This window comes from Plecotus auritus, assembly GCF_963455305.1.
Source record: "Plecotus auritus genome assembly, chromosome: 8".
Classification (NCBI taxonomy): domain Eukaryota; kingdom Metazoa; phylum Chordata; class Mammalia; order Chiroptera; family Vespertilionidae; genus Plecotus; species Plecotus auritus.
The window spans coordinates 77571080-77594271 of record NC_137782.1 but is presented as its reverse complement, the minus strand read 5'-3'; the positions used below and the strand labels follow the sequence as shown (position 1 = coordinate 77594271).

General features: G+C 38.6%; 1 protein-coding gene across 4 annotated transcripts in view; it reads right to left on the bottom strand.

Annotated features, from left to right (window-relative positions):
- The window catches only part of MACROD2 (mono-ADP ribosylhydrolase 2), a 1970509-nt gene that overhangs the window by 1306435 nt on the left and 640882 nt on the right, over positions 1 to 23192 (bottom strand). For all 4 annotated transcript variants that reach the window (XM_080685397.1, XM_080685398.1, XM_080685399.1 and 1 more), the window contains exon 5: positions 22719 to 22835. In XM_080685397.1, coding sequence (XP_080541523.1) covers positions 22719 to 22835 — 117 coding nt within the window. The remainder of the gene's footprint in view (positions 1 to 22718; positions 22836 to 23192) is intronic.

Here is a 23192-nt window from a genome sequence, read left to right as displayed (position 1 = left end):
CCTCAAAACCATAGTAGATGTTCTTGCTTGTTTCCTTTGTGCCCCAATGTAGTCCTGATGTGCCCCTTCCCAATTTGTGGCTGTTCTGTGCTCATTGCTAGAGTTGACTGCACAGCACCTCCCAACCAGCAATCGTACTTCAGAAGGCACATGTGCATGAAACAATATATGTATTACAAATGTTCATTTAAGCATTGTTTATAACAGAAGGATATTGGAAACAACTAACCTGTTGATAGGAAAATGAACAAAAAAATATGGCATATCTAGAAGTTAGGATTAAATATAGTAGCTAATAATGAAATATAGGTAGATGTATCACTATGAAGAGGTTTCAAAAATACACTGTTGAATGTAAAGGTCAAGAATCTGTATAATCTGTATAATAGGAGACTATTTGTACACATTTAAACACACAAACCATGCTGTATATGGTTTATGGATATTTCTATATTTTCTATAGAAATACAAAAATAGAGTCTAGAAGGTTTTACATCCAGCTCTTAAGAGCAGTTGCTCTGGGAAAGAAATGGGAAAAAGGAAATGAAGGAATGGGACTGATGAGAATAACTTAGAATTGTCTCATTATTTTATTAAAAAAGGAAATAATGAGGTCAAAATGTAAATGTTTTTAAGATTCTTGGTGGTCAATGCATAAATATTATTATTCTCATTGCTTTTCTGAGCTTGAAAATTTTTTAAGTAAAAAAACGAAACCTCTCTAAATATCATCAACTTCCACTTTTTTAAAAAAGGGAAAGAAATAAAAGAGAAACAGTATAAAGGAAATTAATTAATATACGAGCAAGTGTTCATGCCCAAGAATGACATAAAGTCTTGTTTCCAAGTGCAGAACTATAGAGAGAGGTCAACTGAGTTTGAATCTTCTTTCTATCCTTACTACCTATAGGATCTTAGGGAAGTTATTTAACCTTTTTGTGCCTGATTTTCATTATAGATAAAATAGGAATAATAAAAGGAACTACAGCAGAAGGTGTTTTGAAAAAATAAAAAGAGGCAATATGCAGCAGTATGTGAGAAAGTGCCTCCTACACAGGCAGAGCTCAGGGACACACAGAAGTGATCACCCTGCTTTGTTAGACTGCCTTAGACTTTCTTTACAAGTGTATTGTTTCTCTGAGTGAAACTACTTTTAATAAACTGATATGATAATTAATTATAAGAAGAGAAGATTGTACTCGTTCTTATCCACAGCACCAAGTCTTGCTTTCTAGCATAAAATACTAATGAATTTCAATAGCAAAGTTCCCATTCATTCATTTGACTAATAAGTTCAAACCTCATTATAATGTCATTCACTATGCTGTGCAATTCAGCACAGGAGATGTCTCTTGGGTCCCAGCTAGAAGGATTTAATTATTGAATTACCACAAAGACTTTTCAGTCAAGTTGTCATCACCTATGAGACAACTTGAAGGATGAAGCTATTAAGGGTCCAGCATCTTTTTTTTTTTTTTAAGAATATAAATGTTCAAGAATTGACATGGAGAACATATAAGACCTTAAAAAAAGGCTTCAATTTAAACTAGTCACGATAGAATGAAAGTAAGAGAAGGTAAATAATCAGGTAAAAATATATCTGAATTATCAGAAAGTTATAGATGGAAAGTACCTATAAAATATATATAGATGCCAGTGACATACAGAAAGATGGCAGAAGAGAAACCTGAGTGCTCCAGGGCAAAAGAAATCATTATGCATGTGGTTTTTCATGTGCCCACTGCATAGGTGAAACTAACCACACCGTTTTCACCTTATATTGTTAAATTTTATATTGTCAGTGTTTCAGTACATTTACTGTCCACTTTTTAAAAAAACTAGGCCTCATGACCACATATATTCTCCCCTAGGGGGGAAGTAAGAAAATTGAGTCAGGGTTTCAAACTTTCGCCATGCCACAGGACCTACTTTTATTAATTGAACACCTACCCTGAAGTTTGAGACAACAAACTTGAGGCCATCGGTGATCAGTCCTTTTTCTGAGGCAGAAGAAGGAGAAATTGGTTTGGTGAACTAGCTCACTCCCACGGCTCCAGCAGTGCCAATTTCTGTTTTGAAAGCTAAAGGCATATGTTTGGTATGTAGATTATGACTCTGTCAGAGCTCAAATCAGCATGCATCAAAAAGTACCAGCATTCACTAAGGGAAATGTATTATATTACTGTAAGCAATTTCGATTTCCTATTTAAATGGATTTGTATAACACGTGAATAGAATGGCATAAAATAAGTGCACCGATCACAGATACCTTTTCCCCCAAGGTACTAAGAAAAGGTTTTGGCTATCTGGCACATCTTTCACAAAAAAATAAATGAACGCCATATGTTTTAATTTCAAAAAACAAACAAAGCCCCAGCTTACCCATTGATATTTAAGAGCAATGAATAGCTGGATATTCACCTTCACAAATGGAACTTTTATTTTACCTTATGCTAGATATTTAGTTACAGTTTAAAAGTCTATTATTTAAAAATTTTAAGTTCTGTAAAACTCAGTTTATACTATAATAAAATCTAATGCTATGTGGAGCTTGCTTAAAAATAGTGTCTAGGAAACCTATATAAATTTAAGATGCTAAAAATACATTTTCTTCATACTACAGTGTACGAACATATATTATACACAGAGGAAAGTCATAGTTAAATCTCATCTCTCAAGAATCTCAAAATGCTGTTTTAATATAAGAAGTTAATTCTAACTTCTAGATTTAAACTTCTGTAGTGAAACTGAGTATTTGTGAGAAATAAATTAGTTTTCATGTAGGTATGGAGATACATATTATTAGTATACTAGAGGCCCAGTGCATGAATCCATGCACCTTGAAAGGAACTGTGGATCAAGAGGCTGGGGTGGGCGCAGGGGTGGGTCTCGGCCCATCCTCCACACCCCGCCCAGCCCCTCCCACTGTGGCTCCTGGTTCCCTGTCTGCTGGCAGCCCCGCTCCTGCAGCCGCCGCCTCCATGCACTGACAGTGCCAGCCCTGCTTGCACCTGCTGACGGTGCAGAGCAGGAGCAATTGGGGCCAGCGTCAGCAGTGGGTGCGAGCGGGGCCAGTGCCGTCAGTGGGTGTGAGTGGCAGCTGCTGCCCCAATTGCCCCTCAGGAGCAAGGAGAGGTAGAGGAGCCCTCAGGGGCAATCAGGGCCGGCAGTCACCGCTTGCACCCACTGATGGCGCCAGGTGCTGGCAGTGGGTGCGAGCAGCAGCTCTGGCGCTGGTTGCGGGTGCCAGTGGGACCGGCACTGGAAGTGAGTGTGAGCAGCGGCTCCAGTGCTGGCAGCGGTGCGAAAGGCAGCTGCCAGCCCCGATCATCCCTCAGGAGCAGGGGGAGATGGAGAAGCCCTCAGGGGCGATTGGGGCCGGCAGATGCCAGGCGGAGTGCAAGCGCTGGGCAGTACTGTGGGGCATGGGAGCCTGCTCCACCATCCTGCTGTGGCCAACGACTGCCATGTTACACACTCTGGCTCCTGTTGCAGACACCTGCCATATTCCGCATGCACCCTGGTGGTCAGCACACATCATAGTGACCGGTTGTTTGGTTGTTCTGCTGTTCGGTTTATTTGTATATTAGGGTTGTATGTATATAGATGTGCTTAAGAATATTCCTGCATAAATATAGTTCAAGTTGTGAGATTGACTACTATAATACAAGTAGAAATATATATGTTTGGTCTTGTTTACAGTTCCTGACAGCTTCTAAGATCTTTGGAATTTCTTGAGTGATACGATGTTAGGAGCATCTTTTATTATTCATAACAAGTTCCTTTTAACTATACCAGAGTTTATGCTAATTAAATGACTCTTGGTGAGCCCCTAGATAGCTTCAGATGAGAGCTGGTTGCCAGAGGAACCAAGTGATTAGAGGTTTGGAGCTTTCAGCTCCAACCCTGACTTATGAAGAGAGAAAAAAAGGGATTTAGAGATTGAGTTAATCACCAATGGTCAATGATTTAATCAGTCATACCTATAAAATGAATCCCTAAACAATGGGGTTTGGAGAGCTTCCAGGCTGAACACATTGGATGTTGTTGTGGTATGCCTAGAGAAGTCATGGAAGCTCCATGCATCCCCATATCATTACCCTCTGCACTTACTCCATTTTACTGTTTTTGAATAGTATCCATTATAATACACCAGTAATAGTAGGTAAAATGTTTCCCTAAGTTTTGTGAGGCATGCTAAGAAATTATTAAACCTAAGAAAGGGATCATGGGAACCCTCAATGTATAGCCAGTCAGTGAGAAATACTGATGACATTCTCAGACTTTTGATTGGCATATGAAGTGGGGTCAGTCTGTGAAAATGAAACCTTTAATAGTGCCAACTGCACTAATTCCAGGTAGATAGTATCAAACTTGAATTAAATCATAGGACATCCAGTTGGTTGGTGTGAACACACACACACACACACACACACACACACACACACACACACACCAAAATTGTTATTAGAAGTGTGGTAAGTAATGGTAAGTAAGAATAGCTCAGAATTGGTGTCAGAAGTGGGATTTACTATGCAGGCCATGGCTCACAGAAATATATGATTTGCAAAGAGAAAAGATGAAAGGGCAGGAGATGAGAAACCTTTGATCCATAGATGGGCTACCTAGTTACCCATCATGTGAAACTGTAATTACAATCTGTGATAAGTTACTAAAGTTAAAAGTTACCAAATGAAATTTAGAAATGGTGGTAGATATGGATTGAGTCTTGATGTTACCAAGGGTGGGCAAACTTTTTGACTCGAGGACCACAATGGGTTCTTAAACTGGACCGGAGGGCCGGAACAAAAGCATGGATGGAGTGTTTGTGTGAACTAATATAAATTCAAAGTAAAGGAGCGGAGGGGAGAGCAAGAGAACCAGATAGAACAGCCGGATCCGGCCCGTGGGCCATAGTTTGCCCAAGGCTGTGTTAGACCAAGCTCAGATTTTGGTCAGTCTGAGCATTGGTCAGTAGCCACAAATCTGCAAACAAAGAGAAAAGTTATACCAGGACAACATAAAATACATTTGGTCACCAAGAAAGTAATCAATGTGGGGGAAGGATAAAATCAAGAAACTGCTGAAAACATAGGGTATGACGTGAAGGAGTTATCTCATTTTATGGATCAACATCACCAACTTCCTGAAGAACATTTACTGAAGTAGAATGTGAGACTAACTAATCTAGGGGTACTGTATTTGGTTTTGAATGCTGCAGGATAGAAGAGTATGTTTGGGTCAATACAAGAATCATAGTTTATTATGGAACAATTATGGATAGCTATGTGATCCAGACACACAGTAGGTTATTCATGAGGGAACAGCCAGGATGGTAAATGTATAAAATCTGCTCAAAGGTCATTTACTCTGAGAAGGGGGACTGTGCAACTCTGCTTATAAATGCCAAGTATAACACCCCAGAGGAAGCAGTGTATATGCTGTATATGCAAGCCAGGTAGGACTGGCTTTGTGATAACTGATTTATTCACAAACTGAAATATGCTCATTACCCAGGTCATGATAAATGCTGTGGTTAAGAGTGTTCTTTTTGAATAAAACCTCTGGTAACCCTACTACTTCAAAATCAAACAACAGTTTGAGAAGTCTTACCAAATTGGCTGTCTCAGCTTCCTCTCATGAGTCTTACAGATGCTAATAAAAACATTAATTTATTTATCAAGGGAATGCATAGAGGCAGAGGGAAGAGTTAAGGGATATATCCCACCAAGGTGGGATATTTTGAAGTGGTTATGAAAAAATGAGGTAATATACCTATCCTTCTCAAACTATTCCAGAAGGGAAGACTCCCAAGCTCATTTTAGGAGGTCAGCATTATCCTGATTGCAAAGCCTGATAAAGATACTACAAAAAATTACAGGCCAATAGCCTTGATATGCATAGATATAAAAATCTTCAACAAAATACTAGCAAACCAAATTCAGCAATACATTAATATACCATGATCAAGTGGGATTTATTTCTGGGATGCAAGGATGGCTCAATATTAACAAGTCAATTAACGTGAAACACTACATAAACAAAATGAAGGATAAGAATCATATGATTATATCAATAGATGCAGAAAAACATTTGACAAAACCTAGCACCCATTTATGATAAAAAATAACTCTCAGCAAAGTGGAAATCAAGGGAACATACTTCAACATAAATGCATGGAGCCTACTTTCCCTTAAGATTAATTTCAGAATGGTATCAGGACTGCTGGCTTCTATCATTTTTTAGAAGTGCCTTATAGACTGCTCTCAACTGACCAACATGAGACGTTTGGTTTGTAGCAATAATTTCAAGGTGAACATAAAATAACCTGCTTGGAAGGCCACCACTCTGATAGAAGTTTCAAATAAATCAGTTTAGCAGGATGAGTTGCATGCTATTTTATGATGATAGTCCCTGCGTTTCATTTTGTACCAACTGATGGTCAGGAAGGAAGGTGATGGAAACCTGGCCTGTTAAAGAAACACCCACATAGGGCATGGTCCTATACAAATCACTGTGGGAACTTGAGTGGTACATGAAGGTAAGACATATCAGTGCTCATCAGAAGAATCCTCTTCCAGGTTCACAAGGTGATTGGAATCAACCAGCAGATATCCTGTGCAATCACTTAAGGTTGCCACCAAGCTCCATAAAATGAGTGGAAATGGGGTACTGCAGCAATTCAAAAATGAGATTTATTTAGACATCTTCCTCTTGTACCCTCTAAGGCACAAAATGCCAATAAAAATTGTCTGTCAGCCAACAAGAGACAGAGACTGAAGATGGCTTTATGGCAGATGCCCTAGGGTAGTGGTCGGCAAACTGCAGCTTGCGAGCTACATGTGGCTCTTTGGCCCCTTGACTGTGGCTCTTCCACAAAATATCACGTGCGGGCGCGCACGTACAGTGCGATTGAAACTTCGTGGCCCATGTGCAGAAGTCGGTTTTCGGCTTTCAAAAGAAATTTTAATCGTTGTACTGTTGATATTTGGCTCTGTTGACTAATGAGTTTGCCGACCACTGCCGTAGGGGAAGGCCCTGAACATAGCTGGCGAGTGAGCCTAAAGCAAGTACCCATAAGAGATATATCAATAGCTCTTGAGAGGAATAGACACTGACCCTCCATCTTCACCAATGGGTTTTGTTCACCAAGTGGTAGGTGAAAATGCTCAGAGCACTATAAAAGTACTGAAACAGAGATAGTGCACCAATGTGGACCATGGAGTCACATCTCTTCAATCTTAGGAACATACTTTATAGGTCATAGTGTCCAACAATTGACAGAAAGGCATCATCCTCAGAGTGATAGTTTAGTAGGGAATCGGAATGAATGACTAAAACATTGGTTCTCTAAGTAAGGGGATATAAAAGCATGAAGGGTTGGCTTAAATGCTTCACAAGTATGTGTTCACATTCAATATGAATCGGGCTAAAGAAGTGTCCCCACTAGCTATCCCTCTGTTTTTCTGGTGGACCTTGGGAAAAGGAGGTGAGGGAGGAGGCCTATATGACTATGCAATTCTTACCAAGGTGAGAAGGACACTAGTATGACAACTATATTTGTTTTTTCTTCCCCCGTCATCTCAACTTTTTCCCCTACCTGATACAGTGGTCTCAGATCCAGGGCTGCAGTTACAAGTGCTGGAAGCAGAGATGGATTCTTAAACAGGAAACTGTAACTATAAATTTACACTTTTATGTCAAGAGGTCCTAAGGGCCTGAGGGGTAGGTTGTGCCTTCACCCCTTCTGGCAAAACTGGAGTTAATGTTGAATGCTGCTGTCCTGCCTACTGGTTAATTATCCTTCTTGTAGTAAAAGGAAACACTATTTATGTCAAGTTATTATTCTCTAACCACTGGCTTTCATATTATCTCCTTTTGTACCTCAAGTAACAATTAGCTCCAGGAGTCTCTAAAGGGAGAGATGGCCCAGATCACTCTGACATAAAATAATAAATATATTTCTTGTGTTGGCTGCAAGTCCCTAGCATCCTATTTGCGAAGAACAAGCTGTAAAGCTTTATTATTTCCCATAAAGTCTGAACAATCTAAACACAGAGAAAACACATCAATATTTCCTTTTGAACACATTTACATGTAGGATGTAAGCACTGGGCTAGCAGTCTCAATGAGAAAATAAGTCATAACACATTTCAAACCCATAAAATTATTGCTTTATTTTAATGAGGTTTAACAATAAATTGAGCTTGGAAATAATCTTTGAACACAGATTCTAAATCAATGGGCAAAGACCTCACTATTATTTCATTGGCTTTTAGTTAGTCACATCAGGGCATGGTTCCCAGGTTATTAAAAATCTACAAACCTCTTCTTCTCTGCTTTATTTTCCCCTGACACTACTACTTAAGTGACAGAGTTTTGAAAAATAGGAAAAGATGTAAAATACCTAAAATATTCGTGGTAGGTATACCAAATGTCAAATGTGGTCGTGCCCTTCCCAAACATGGATGCTATTTTCCTGGCTTATTTATAACTATCAGCCAAGTTACTGGAAGAGACCAATGAAGAAAACATGAAACTAAATCATTTTTTAGTTATTCCAGTAACTCTGCTAATAATTACACATAAACTTCAAGTGCAAATTCATTTGTTCATTCACAGATTGTTTAAAATAATCTTCCTGGGCTCTGTATATACAGCAGGAACAAAAATCCTGCTTTCATGAAGGTTACATTCTGGTGGAAGACACAAGTGAAGAAATAAAAACATGAAATAATATCATGATGACAAGGGCCGTGACATCAACTAAAGCTGGGCCAGAGGATAGAGTGATGAGCTTACTGAGAAGCAGCATCCACTAGACTGCAGGCAGTGCTCCGAGTCACACAGACAACAACCCATAATCCTCAACATTTCTGTGAGTGCACAGCTATTTTTATCCCCATTTCCAGTGGGCAACATGGAGGCACGAAGAAATTTCATAATTTGTCCCAAACCAGAGACTGAATTTGACCCAGAATGATGGGCTTCAAAGCCCATGTTCTTCACACTTTTATGGGATGTAGATGTCAATGGAAAGAAAGTTCCAGACAGGAAGAACACTCATATACATACTTCTAGTTAAATGAATCTGACTTCAGGAAGTTCTAAGTTTTATCTTTAAAATGGATTATGCCACATGTTAATTAATAAAATAAAATAAATTGAGAGGAATTTACATAGCATTAAGAAGGAAAAGAAAAAGAGCAAAAGGAAACCCCAAAGTAGAGAGGCTCGATAACACTAGACAGTAAGTCATGTCTTTTACGTATGGGAAGATAACTTGGTACAGAGGCTCTGACAGATAGGTGCTGATCTTATTTCAAAAAGGTACAGCTAAGGAAAATAAGCAGATTAACACCATATGTAATGAATTAATCTATGCTTACTAATTGGCTTCTGTATTGTATAACAAACATGTTTGAGATTGTGATTTAAGGACTAGAGATTCAAAATTTTATCTTCCTAAAACATGGCTATCAAATTATATGAATTATTAAAAATGTTTACAAATCACTAAAATAATAGGAAACATAAAACTCTTTCATAGGAATTACAAGGATGTGCTCTATGTGTCATTAGAAGATGTATCATTAGAAAATATTAGTCAGCTATTATACCAAACTCCTGTTCAAGAAAGGCCTGCGCCCCTGAGGCCAAGTGAGAATAAGATTTTCCAGATCTTATCTACTACACAGAGAGAGGGGTACCATGTCCCTCCTCCACACACCAGTGTACAGATGTGTTGGAATCCACTGATAATTTCCTTGGTCACTATATGTGAAAACCACTTGGAAACATGAGGAAAGGGCAACATCACTAGAACATTTTATTATAAGATTCCCCAAATAAAATCTCCATGAAAAAGAAGAAAGGACCATAGACTGAAAATCTGACAATTTGGGTACTTGGCATGGTTTTATCAATTAAATATCTGTATGATCTTGGGCAAGTCACTTGATTCATTTCAGCTCAACTCAACTAAACTCTAGGAGAGTGTGGTCCATGTTTTGCACACCATTCTTTTCCAAAAGATAAGCAAAGCATCTGCTACAGATCTCAGGAACCGGTGTTTGCTGAATGAATGAAACACATATCACTATTTACTATATGCCAGACAGATTGTTAGATGCAAAGTGCACTGTCTTAAGCAACAGGGAGGAAAAATTCTTGCCTAGTTTTTAAAGGGAGAAATGGGCTTCAGTTGCTAAAAGAGTGATTCCTAGATTTTTCTTCAAGTTTTAAAATGTAATTGTGAGACTTACTAAAAGCTCCATTGTCCCCACAATGTATGTCCTCAATAACAGTGATGAATAAAAAGTTAAAATCCATGGTGAAAAATAAATAGAAACATCTAACATACAGGCTTTAAAATATTGATCCCAGCATTTCTGAATGTAGTAGAGTGGTAAAAAGGAAAATAAGAGGGGTGGAAAATGTCTTGTGGTGGTTAATCTCAAAATAGGCATAAACATTCTAATGTTTCTTGGACTACTGTTAATGTGTTTAAGGTAACAGGTTTGGTGCCCATGACAACCAGTAAATTTGGTATATGGAGAAACATTGCTATTGCAGACAACAGAGAATGTAAGGAAATGTTTAAAATAATAGCTCTTTTTGGATGTGTGGTTCTCTAAATTTCCCCTCCCTCTATGTACATAGCTATAATGATCAATCTCATAACTATGTGATATTCTACATACAGAGCCCTGACCATTTTTGAAACATATACTTTGATGTGGGTTTCTCAATTTTTCATCATTCTTCACATACACCCAACTATTCAGGCATACTATTAAGAGGAAAATAACCAAGATAATTTTTTATTAATTTTAAAGCAGCAGGTAGGATATGTCCTGCACTCATGGAAGAGGAAGGCCCAGTACTGCCAGCCTGTCCAGCGCAGTGGTTAGCTCTCCTCTGCCTCCCCTCCAGTTACCTCTCAGTAGGTTTCCAGGGAGTACCCTAGGGCCTTCCATCCCAGTCCACCAAACCCAGACTCTCCCAGATTGCTCTCCCGCAAATAGCTCCACACAAAAAACGACAAAACAAAACAAAACAAACAAATAAAAACAAAACAAAAAACCTGAATTCCATACTCATAAATGTATTACAATGCAGAAGGAAATCTGTGCTCAGAATAATGAGAATGTACTTCTAATGGAGTACATGAAATATGCGTATATGTGTGTACATGACATACCTAACTATAGGAGTAACAGAATGAGAACAAAATCACCTGGCCATGTAAAGAGAGGCAGCAGTTTGGCATTGTATGCCATGATGTAAGAAAGCAAAAAGCTGAATGCATGTACATGGAAGGGATTTCTAAAGCAGCCCTTTGCCCTTCACACACCTTCAAATGGGTGGCTGAACTCTAAATTCAATGCAGACATAATTTGAACGAGAATTTGCAAATATATGGTTAAGATTGTTTTTGATGATCTTCACTAAGCAGAATAAACACAGAGGGGGAATAAATCTTTCCTCCAAATGTCACAGGTAGGAAGAGGAAAGCTTCTGCAGGCAAGCTTTAGGAAATTATAGGGATTTCACAAATAGCATGTGATTAGAAATGGAGCAAACTCTCTGTGGTTCTGAAAAATGAGGGAGCAAATGGGAAGCACATGACCCCGCACAGCAAACATTCAGAAGGGCACTGCTGCAACTGTGAATAGGAAGTTACCCCGGCTTCATTTAGCTCGAAGCATCAACACTGCATAGAAGCTGAATTAATTTCCCCCTCAAAATGAAAACGGCAGTTCCTAAGTATAAAGAGCATGTGAGTGGCAGGTGCAAAGACACTGAGAACACTTAAAGGAATACTAGGTAAACATTAATATTCAATTATATGTTTTGGTTTGTGTTGTTTTCCTCCCAATGTTTCTTTACTAAGCTGGACTTCAGGTTCTGCTTGACCCTAATTGAGTAAACTTTTCTTTTTTTAAGAAAAGATGATCGAAATTTACATTCCTAACATTCTTTCCAATCTAGTGTGCTATCGATGACAAAGGTCTGATGAAGTAGTATGGTTGCATTTCTTGATTTTAAGATAACTGACAAAGTATGACATTACCAAATTCTATTTCATTTTCACCTTGTGTGTGCTGAGAAAATGTGATGGACACCAACCACTCTGACAGTGGGCTCCTTGCACTGCTTAATAAAGTTCCTGGCCATACTTTCTGCATTATTGCTATTGCTACATCGTGAACATCCCCGACTTAAATGAGCAAACATTTATTATCGCCCACTTTCTATAGGTCAAGAACTCAAGAGTGGATTCACTGGATGGTTCAGGTTCAGGGCCTTTCATGATGTTGCAGAAAAGCTGCCAGTCAGGGCTGCAGACAGCTAAGAGCTTGACTGGGACTGCAGGACGTGCCCCCAATCTCACTGTTATGGCTATTGGCACATCTCAGAATATTTAGTTGCAAGCTCACTCACCTTGTTACAAGTAGACCCAAGTTCCCCCACATATGGGCCTCTTCAGAAGCCGAGTTCCCCCACCACATGGTCTCTGGTTTTCCTCTTTTCAGGGCTTCCACATGACATGGCAGCTTACTTCATCTAAGGAGACTGTGTAGTGTGTTCAGTGGTGACCCGCCAAAAATAAACAGGTCCATGTCCTGCACTCAAGAACTTGTGAATGTGAATTTATTTTGAAAAAGGGTCTTTGCAGATATAGTTAAGTAACTGATCTCAAGACCTTGAGATTATCCTGGGTTAGGATAGGCCTAAATCCAATGACAAGTATCCTTTTAAGGGAAGAAAGGGGGAAAAGGTACAGAGAGACACAGGGAAGATGGTCATGTGAAGACAGAGGCAAACATTGGAATTCTGTTGCCATAGCCATCGAGCCTCCAAAGCTGGAAGAGGCAAGGATGGGTCTTCCCCTAGAAATTTCAGAAGGAACAGAGCCCTACTGATACCTTCACTTCAGACCTCTGGCCTCCAACTGTGAAAGGATAAACGATGTTTTAAACTTTCAAGTTTGTGGTAATTTTTTATGGTGCTCTAGGAGAGTAATGAGTGATTTGAGAGAAACAAAGTTAGAGATGGCAGCAAAATAGAAGGCACAGTCTTTCTGTAACCTAATCTCAGTGATTCCATTACGCTGAAATATTCTATTCACCAAAGGGAGTTGTTAAGTCCAGGCCATATACAAGGGGAAGAAATATCAAGGGTTTGTAGTATATCTTTCAAACCAATTATCTGAAGTTCTCAAAAGTACTTCTAAAGAGTTTCCCTTTTCTGTTGGAAGGACACAGGGACAAATGTCCGTGTCCTGAGGTTGACATAGGACTTTTCTTCATTGCTATTGTGACTTCCACATTTTCTCAGAGACCAGTCACTGCTCCACATGTTCAAATGGATTGTTGTCATAAACCTTACTTAGTAGCACTCCAGGTGTCATAATTAAACTCATCTAAATTACTATTAACAATAAAGTTTCATGTGAAATAAGAAATTTCATGTGCATCACCTCACTTAAGAGTTGATTACATTCCCACCATACTCCCATAAGAGAGTTCACATGATTGAAGAGACTCCAGGAAAGGCAGAAGGAGCACCATGCTCTGAGTCAAGATGCCCAGGCTCTATCCTTTACCATAAGGCCTGGGAAAAAGAATTTGTCTGGGCCTCAATTTCCCTAGCTGTAAAACAGGAGGTCAGATGAGGAGATCGTTAAATTCCTGTCAATTCCCGTGACAGCAGCACTCCCTTTAGTATCTCCAAAAATCAGACTAAAATGAAAATTATACATATGTCAGACCTGATGTTCAATATCTGCAGCAAGGAAGAACAATTGAAAAATGTATGGACCATCTCATTTTACACAACAGAAAAGATGATTTTGTTTTTAACCCCGTGGTAACAGCGCTTTCGTCCTTCCAGCAATGAATTTTCCCCAGTTAGTAGATGGCTCTCAGTTCAAACACCATCTTTTTGGGAGGCCTTGCCAAACCACCGTAGAATAAGTAGCCCCCTCCCTCCACTCTGCATTTTATTGTCACTCCTTATTTTCCTTAGAGCCCTGACATTATCGGAGGTTCTCTGCTTTTATGTGAATATGTTTATTATCTGTTAGAACCTGAGATTGGACTGGAACCTTAGCCATCTCCATCACTATAGCTTTCTACATTCTAGAAGAGCACAGTAATTCAGAGCAAGCACTCAATAAACATTGGTTGAATAAGTAAATTAGGTATGCTAAGTACTTTCAAGTAATAATAAAGCCAGTATCTTTATGATGCCTTATACTACTAAAAAGTGCCTCTGTGTATATCCCCTAACAGTCTCACCTAAGGGAGATATTACAACTCCCAGATAACCATGGGTGAACAAATCTGGGCTCAAAGGTTAAGGGACTTTACTAATTAGAATGTCATGGATTCAGAACTTCTCAGTCCTTCTATCCTGATATCTAGTATCCTTGTCCCAGAGTCAACCTTTTATTCTACAGTACAGAGCTTGGTTACATCAATATTTTCAACTGGAAACACCCCTCATCAAGCCACAAAGTGGTCTAATATTTCATTTTTGGGATTAGTGATTAATGCAAGGAAAATTAATACATTTACAAATTGTTCTGTGTTGCCCACTTTTGAATCAAGTCACATGTGCTAATAATAGTTCAAAGGACATTTTAGTACTGGGTGAAATCTTCACTTAACAGCATTCACTACTTATTTCAATAAAACTGTTCTGAAATTCCTGCCATTAACTACTCTGGGTCTGAGATTAACTTTTTCTGTTTGCTTGTGCCTGACCTCAAAGCATCCTAAATTACTCAAAGCAATTCTGATGGCTTTAATTGATGAGAGAACCTTCAAATATTCATATTTTCAATACTTACAATGATTATCCCTGCACAACAGTAACTCTCTTTTTAATCTTAGCTGATAACTCTGATTAAACACATCCAAAGGCTGATTATCCCCATGGTGGTTAATGCCAGTGTTGCAGCTAACTGCTTATTTCACAGCAGGGATTGCCTTCGAGAGCCCATTTACATTATTACCCAGAATTGATTTACTCTGTTACTTCCGATTGATCACATAGGAAAAAGAAGGTATAGACAATGTCCTGTGAAGGCCTGGTAAGATGTCCAACAATGTCACCCAAGCAGAGGCATTTATTTACACTCAGCCAAAATACCACAATGTGAATGCCAGTTGCTTCCAAAAGGTAGATTTTTTTAAAAGACACTATTTACCATTAGGACTGTTTAGTTATTCCATTACAAAGCCCCCTGGGGATGGAATTTATGCTATCACAATAGGCCAAATAAAGAAGAGAGAAAATAAAAGGAAATCATCTAAGTGTGGGTTATGTGTGTGCCCTGTGGACAAAATAAGCAAATTTTATCTCCGTGCTCCAGTACTCTGCTAGAGTCCTTGAACAAGCAGCAGGTTTGCTGATGGGATCACAGGAAGACTGCCAGTGGCAGCAGTCCTCGCTCTGCAGATTTCCGGGATCACCTAGTCCTTTCTTGCATATCTTCTTGGCTATCTTCCTGCCATGGCAGCTATGACTATGACAGAGACAATGCTTTCATTAATTCTTCCAGTTAATGTGTATCAAGTAACTGTGCTGGTTACTATGTCAGATGCTAAGGACACCAGGTGAATGAGACTGATATGATGTTCGCTCTCTTAAATGTTATTCTGTTTAAGAAGACAAGCAATAAACAAATGCAAATGCAGACAGCATTGCTAAATGTGAAAAAACGACAGAGGAAGAGAATGTAGTTCTCTTCAAACAAAGCCTTACCCTGTGACCCAAAAGGTTGCCTGTATTGTGTAGCAAAGGGGTTGTAGGGCAAGAGGTCCAATGGCAAGGGCTCTGCCCAGGATTACACCACTGTAGGTCAATAGTCCTCACACTTGAGCACACATCAAAGTCACAGAGTTTCTGATTCAGTGGGTCTGGGGCGGGGCCTGAGAATTTGCATCTCTAACAAATTCTCAGATGCTGCTGCCACTGCTACTGAGCACATTTGAGAACCAATGCTCTGGGGTTTTACAATCTTCCTGCCCCTTCCTACTGCCACAGCCATCATAAGGATCACTAAGAAGATAAAATGTATGAAACTGCTTACATAAATGAAAGGGGTGGTAATTACAAAGAAATAGATCCCAGTCGACATGAAATTCCTAAAGCACTAAAGGGAAATGAGCCAATCAGGTATGATTTTAGGAGGAACAATACCATCTCCCTCTCCAGGAAGGAAGGTGATTTTTTTGTTCTTCAAAAGCCATTTCTCTCTTTATGGAATATAAGTAATTTAATTATGGAAAAGGCTTGTGAGGGTCCTCAGGTCTACATCAAACACTGGTGAAGGCAGACTCTTAGCATGATGCCCACGCTGCTGCCTTCACAATCAAACACCTGCTGCTGCGGCCCACATGGCTGAAATCAGGCCATGATTCTGGAGGACTTGCAGAAGCATCATCTAAGCTACCTACTCTAGAAACTGAATTTCCTCAGGACTACAGGCTCCCTTTCAACATCTTAGCTACCACACTGGAGGAAGCAAAAAATAAAGATTTATTGTCTAATCATCTGATGGTTTGAATTAACTCTCCCTTCAGAGTCTGAACTTACTCACTTTCTAGTTCTGGCCCTATTGAGAAAAAGAGTCATTTTTTCTAGACTTTTTTTCAAGGTGTCCTTATAATTTGAAACATTTTAAAGACTTCAGATGATCCTCCCAAGGCGATGTTCTGTTGAGGCAATAGAAGCAAGGACTGTCCCAAGAAATAGAAGGCATGCATTTAGTCTCAGTTTTGTCAATAGTAATCTAAGTAAGTCACATACATTCAATAAAATTCAATAGACATTTAAGCTCTCTGGATCTCAGCTTCCTCCATATAAAAGTGGAGATTGCCCTAGATGAGGAGCAGGCAAATTATTTTTGTAAAGGGACTGAGAGGAAATGTTTCAGGCTTTGTGGTCACACAGTTTCTGTTGCAAGTATTCAGTTCTGTCATATGACATCAGTTACACACAATATGTACACAGATGGGCATGGCTATGTTCTAATAAAATTTTATTTACAAAAACAGGCAGCAGGTTTGAGCAACGCCTGCCATAGACTCTTTCCCTAGTTCAGGGATACGTTGTCATGCCTCTAATATGGACTCACTTCGTTATTGGGAAAACAAATTGAAATTTTTAAAGTATTTTCAATTATAGTTTACATTCAACATTATTTTGTATTAGTTTCAGGTGTACAACATATTGGGAAGACAACCATACACTCCCCCCCTACACACACACACACACACACACACACACACACACACACACCTACCTCCAGCACACAACTGGCACCATACATGGTTACTAGAATATTACTGAGTATATTCCCTATGCTGTATTACATATCCCCATGACAACTTTGTAACTACTGATCTGTACTTCTCAATTCCTTCACCTTTTTCACCCAGTTCCTCAAACCCCTCCACTCTGGCAAACATCAGTCTGTTCTCTGTATTGATGAATCTGTTTCTTTTTTCATTTATGTTGGGAAAAACAAATTTAGCCTCTCTGTACCTGAATTCCTTTTTGTATTGTGATAAAATATTACCACTTGTCATGTTACTTCATCACAGAAATTTCAAAAGGGTTGATCAGCTAATGTTTCAAAGTACTATGATTTCTTGATGAAGGGCAGAAGAGAAGTACTAATTATTATCAACAGTTCCTTTTAAGCTACCATTATCTGATTATTATTGCACCTGGAAACATTATAAGGACTCTGATTTCATACCATTCTATGATATTCAAACATATAATGCTATGGTCTCCCACCCTAGAGTTGCCTTTCAAATGACTGATGAAAAACTGAGAGTTTGATGCTAATATTACCCTTTCACTTCTTCCAAAGATTAAATAGAAGGAATAAAAGAAACAGATTCCACCATTTTATGCATACAAGTTTAATATTTTTTCCATTTATCTTTGATGATTATTCAGCCCTAAAGCCTAAAAGCGAAGCATTCTCAAGAAATAAAACAGAGGTGAGCTATGATGAAAATCACTGAATAAAGTTGATATGATTTCTTTATTTTTATTTGTTCACCTCTGGGAGAAACTCGATTAACAGTAAATTTCTTAGACAAAAGAGTTTGGAATTAGAAGTATGTTAAAATATGATTTAAAAACACAAGGGATACTTGATACTAATTTCATCATTTCTCAGGAATATTAGTATACATTTTCTTTTGCATCCCCCCACCAGCAATTAATCAATCATCAACCAGCTTTCCACCTTCAACAATTAATACATTTGACAGATAATTCTCTAGTATGCATTAACATATACAAAAGGCTACTAGACAGGTGGAAAGTTCACAGAGATAACAATAAACAGTCACACAATAAAAGTGCCCTCAACCTGTTAACTACAGCATTCTGGATTTGGAAGGAAAAATAAAGTACTTTTAGCTGAGTTGATAAGGGAAGACTTGTTTTATTGTAGAAGTGATATTTGAGCTGAGTCTGGAAGATAGCTATAATGAAACAGAGAAAGAGCTTTTGAGATAGCGCTGAACACAAACCCCCACACAGACATACCATTATGAGCAATTCAGATCACATGAAAGGTTGTAAATAGTTCAAGATATGGCATTAAATCACGGAAGGCCAAAGATAAGGCTAACAAGTCTATGTTTAAAGTAAAAGCCTAGTGAAGGATTTGAGAGGAGTAGAGTTAGATTTCATTAATTCAGTCAACAAATATATTTGAACCCCTATTTTTCTAAGCTGCATGGATACAGCAATAAATGAAAAAGATGCAGAAAAAAATATCTGTCCTCATTCTTGTGGTGGGTGGGAGGGGGGGACAGACAATAAATAAAATAAACAAGTAAATGATACAGTGTATTTAAAAGTTAAATACTACATAAGCAATTACAAATACAGCAGAGAAGCAGTTATAAATATGTTGATTAGGGTTTGATCAAGGGTTTGAAGTAGGTGAAGGAGCAAGCCGCATAGGTAAGTAGAAGAATAGAATTCCAGGGAGAGAGAATGCTAATACAAAGGCAATAAATATTGGCAAAGCAGCCTTGATGAGCTAGGGAGAGGGTAGAAGGAGACGATGTCAGAGAGGTATGGAGGGTCACATCATCTAGAATCTCATAGACAATTACAAGGACTCAGGATTCGGGAATATTAATCTACTATTATTAATCTAATAGTATATGCACTAGGCAGAATGGATTGCAGGAGAGAAAGAATTAGAAGTGAAAGCAACACAAAACTATTCTCCAGGTGAATAGGTCTTAAACGATTCATGTGTTTGATCACTGATTCATTCACATTAATTCAAAGACACTATGCCAGATATTGACACTCGAACTGTGACAGGGATGAACAAACCTCTCCCAGTAAGAATGATGATAGCATAAATAGAAACATCCCAACATGTTGATAAAGCTCTAAAACTATAGAAATCTAAACTGTATTATGAACCCCCCAAATCTCTAATATTGTAGAAGAGAAAGTCCCCAAAGTTCCAATTACATGAGCAGTACTTAGTTCAGTTCCTATGTCATTTCCTTAGCAATAGCCTTCAATGAAATATGGGCCTATATTCTTTCACTCTTCAGATTACTTTTGAAAAGAAAAATTGCATATTTTACATCAAAACAAATTATTCAAAACATCCAAGCCATAAACTAAATATCTGAGGCTTATCATTCCACCAATCAGGATATCCTATCTAATAAAAGCCTAATATGCAAATTGTCTTCTCAACCTGGAGTTTGACCAGGAGTTTAACCAGGGGGTGGGGGCCGGGCCAGCTGCAGCAGTGGCTGTAGGTGGCAGGAGGCAGGGGGATGGGAGGCCCTGCGCACAGCGGTGGCAGGTGACCGCTAGGGACCATACCCGTGCATGAATTTCATGCACTGAGCCTGTAGTAGACTATAAGTATATTTAATTCAAATACAAGCATTTATAAATAGATTAATTTAGCAAGCAGAGAGAGAGAGAGAGAGAGAGAGAGAGAGAGAGAGAGAGGAGAAGCAAAGACCAGTCCAAAATTACCCAGTTTGTCTGTAACCCATATGATAGCATTTTACAAACAAGTTGCTGATGCATGAAGATATTATCACTGGTGGCTGGATGACTGGCTTTAGTGCCCCTGTAATGATAAACCCACTGTCACAGAGGATAGACAGGAGCTAGTCTCGGCTGTCAAACTGTCATGGAGTTATTAAATATGGAGGAAAAATGACCCAAACAGTATGTAATGAGTTCCCTTTTCATTCTCTCTCTACAAAAGCACATCTGTGGATTGTTAATGACTCCGAAATGGATGAACCAAATTGATGAGAAAGGAAAACATCTCTCAGGGAGCAGAAAAGGAAAAAGGAACACACAGGATGTTTAGAAAATATAGTTTAAAATATGAGGGCTTGTGAAAGTACAGTGCCATACTATAAAGTGGCATATAAATGTAAGCTATCATTACTCAGTCTTGTATTGCCTCCCTTGCTTTTCTTTATGTTGTAATATAAATTGTTAAACCTTGCTAAATACAGAAAAGTACCAGGACATTCATAGAATCTGTCTGCGTGACTTTAGGAGGTGGCACTGCCATTCCAATCTGGCAATTTCTGTTACATTTCTTTTGCATTTTTTACAAGACATGCCCTGTAGGCTGTGTGCAGGGACTTAAAGGCATGCCAGGCTCTCACATCTCAGCTCACTGGGATTCTCTATCGAGTCCTGATGACTTTTCATGTCTATATTTCTTGTCTTACCTGCCCTGGGATGAGCAAGAAAGCTGCACTTTAGTTCAAAGATATGACTCATTTGCAGAATTTCTCCAGCTCATGTATTTGTATTATTGACCTTTGTACCTCAGGGTCTGGTATAGTACAATTCTTCAGCAACCCTGAACTAAGCTATTTAGTTATTTAGCTATTTATAGGTTATTTAGAGAGATGTTAGATAAGAACAAGCACATTAAACAAGATTGTCATAGTGTCAACCTATACACTAGAGCCACCATTTCATTTGATCATATTTAGCAATTCCAAGGTTACTTGACTTCAGAAATCTCAGAGCTGAAGAATTTTTGGTATGTGCTTTAATATATAAAAAAGTAGTGAATCAATAGGGGACCAGGCCTTATTCTCTGGTTTAAGGACTGATACAAGTCTAAAACTAATTGATTATCTGCTTGCTCTCAGGGTGGTATTTGTTAACTATATCACAAAGGTATTATGTTGTTAAAAAGAAAGAATGACCAATATTTATAAACACTGGTTCACATAAACCTAGAAATGAAATCACCTTTAATACTCAGGTTCTCTGAGACCTAGGGAGAACTTCTCTGAACACAATGGACACGAAGGACCTTATTTGACATAAATATATCGTCCAACTACGAGTGAGGGGTCATTTGGCAGAAGGTTAAAACAGTAACAAAGAAAGAAAAATGAGAAGTCATGAAAGGGAAAATTAAACAGTATACAGTTGATACACTTTCACTAGCAACCCTCTGTGAGGAACATAGAATGTAGTATTATAACATTTATAAAGAAAATATCATTTTAGTATATTACTATTTACTAAAAATCCTCAGATTTAAACCTATTTTCAAGTAATCTTTGCATTGTAACACTCTCTCTCTCCTCGCACAGATCCACAGGAAATCCATTTTTACACAACCTGCCTGTACAAGACCAAAGAGTATCCTACAGATTGTAATGTTTTAGTTACTTTTTCTCCAGTGCTAAAACAAAAACCAGCTTTACATTAAAAAAAAAAATCCATGTCATATTTTTCCTTTTTATTGAATTTATTAGGGTGACACTGGTTAACAAAATTATACAGGTTTCGGGTGTACAATTCTACATCACATTATCTGCACACTGTACCATGTGTTTACTTTCACATAAAATGTGTTCCCAGATCCAGGCAATATCATAAGAAGCAGGTACATGGAATAAAAAATTAATCAGTGCCTCAATTTTGGATCAATGCACAACCTTCACTGTGCAATGAAACTCTCTGCCTCGAGCCCCAGGCCCTGAAGATAATGTGATTAAAAAAAGAATGTGTGCCTCTAGCCAGTTTCCTTCTTACTGTTCTTATTCCACACCACCCCACCCAGTTGGCTAAATGACTAACCAACAAGGTCAATCAAATGCAATACTTCTCTCTATTCAAATATAATGGAAATTTTGACCATTCCACATTCAAAGAGCATTCTCACACTGACAACCACATTCCACTGGCTTTTCCCCGAAAGGGAAGTGTGACAGATGCCTTGGCTATAATTGCCAATCAGCCTTTACATGGCAGCTGAAAACACAATACATCACTTTGATCTCCTTTGCTCTAAACACATCCACAATCACGAAACCTGAACAAGGAATAAGAAATTGGCATCATTTCCAGAAGCTGTCACTCAATGGCACTTAAATACTATAATATGTTTTTTGCTCATATTTTTATTTCTCTATTTCAGAGACTGTCTGTTGAAGGTCTGAACAAAAAACACCTATAGTTAAATGGCATACATTTAGATATTTGGAAAACACATTTTATTACCAGGTACAAAACCTTAATATAAGCACATTTAATTAAATACCACCACTACCATTTCCTCCCCTAGTTTCACACCTGAGAAATAAAACAAGGCAAGAATGCTCCTCAGATTCTGAAACAGTGTTCAAAAGAGTTGTACTCACATTTTGCAGGCAGGTCATAGCCACATGTGATTTTCGCATGCCCAGTATCACAGCCGTTCAGGGTACGACATTCAGCTAGCAAACAGGGGCCAGCCGCTCTGTGAATGCAGCCATCCACTGAGAGAGAGAGAAGAAAGTTAGCCCATTGTTGGCCTTTGGGAAATAACTGACAAATTTGATATAGGAAGAGAAAAGTAACTCAGTTTCTCCCTATTTAAAATCACCTTAGCCCATGGAAGAAACCCATGGTGTCCAATCCCTCAAACACTACGTTCTCCCCTTCCCCACCCTACATGTGTGTGCGGGGTAAAGAGTACAGGGGGTGAGCAGAAATAGAAGGATTTTTAGTAGTAGTGTGCTACTAAACGTTAAAAAATATATCTTCTTGAAGCAGGGAGAGTCCATTATTTGAAGCATTTTGCATTTTGCAATTTCAATGGTGTAATTATTCTCATGTCCATTTCAAACTATCAA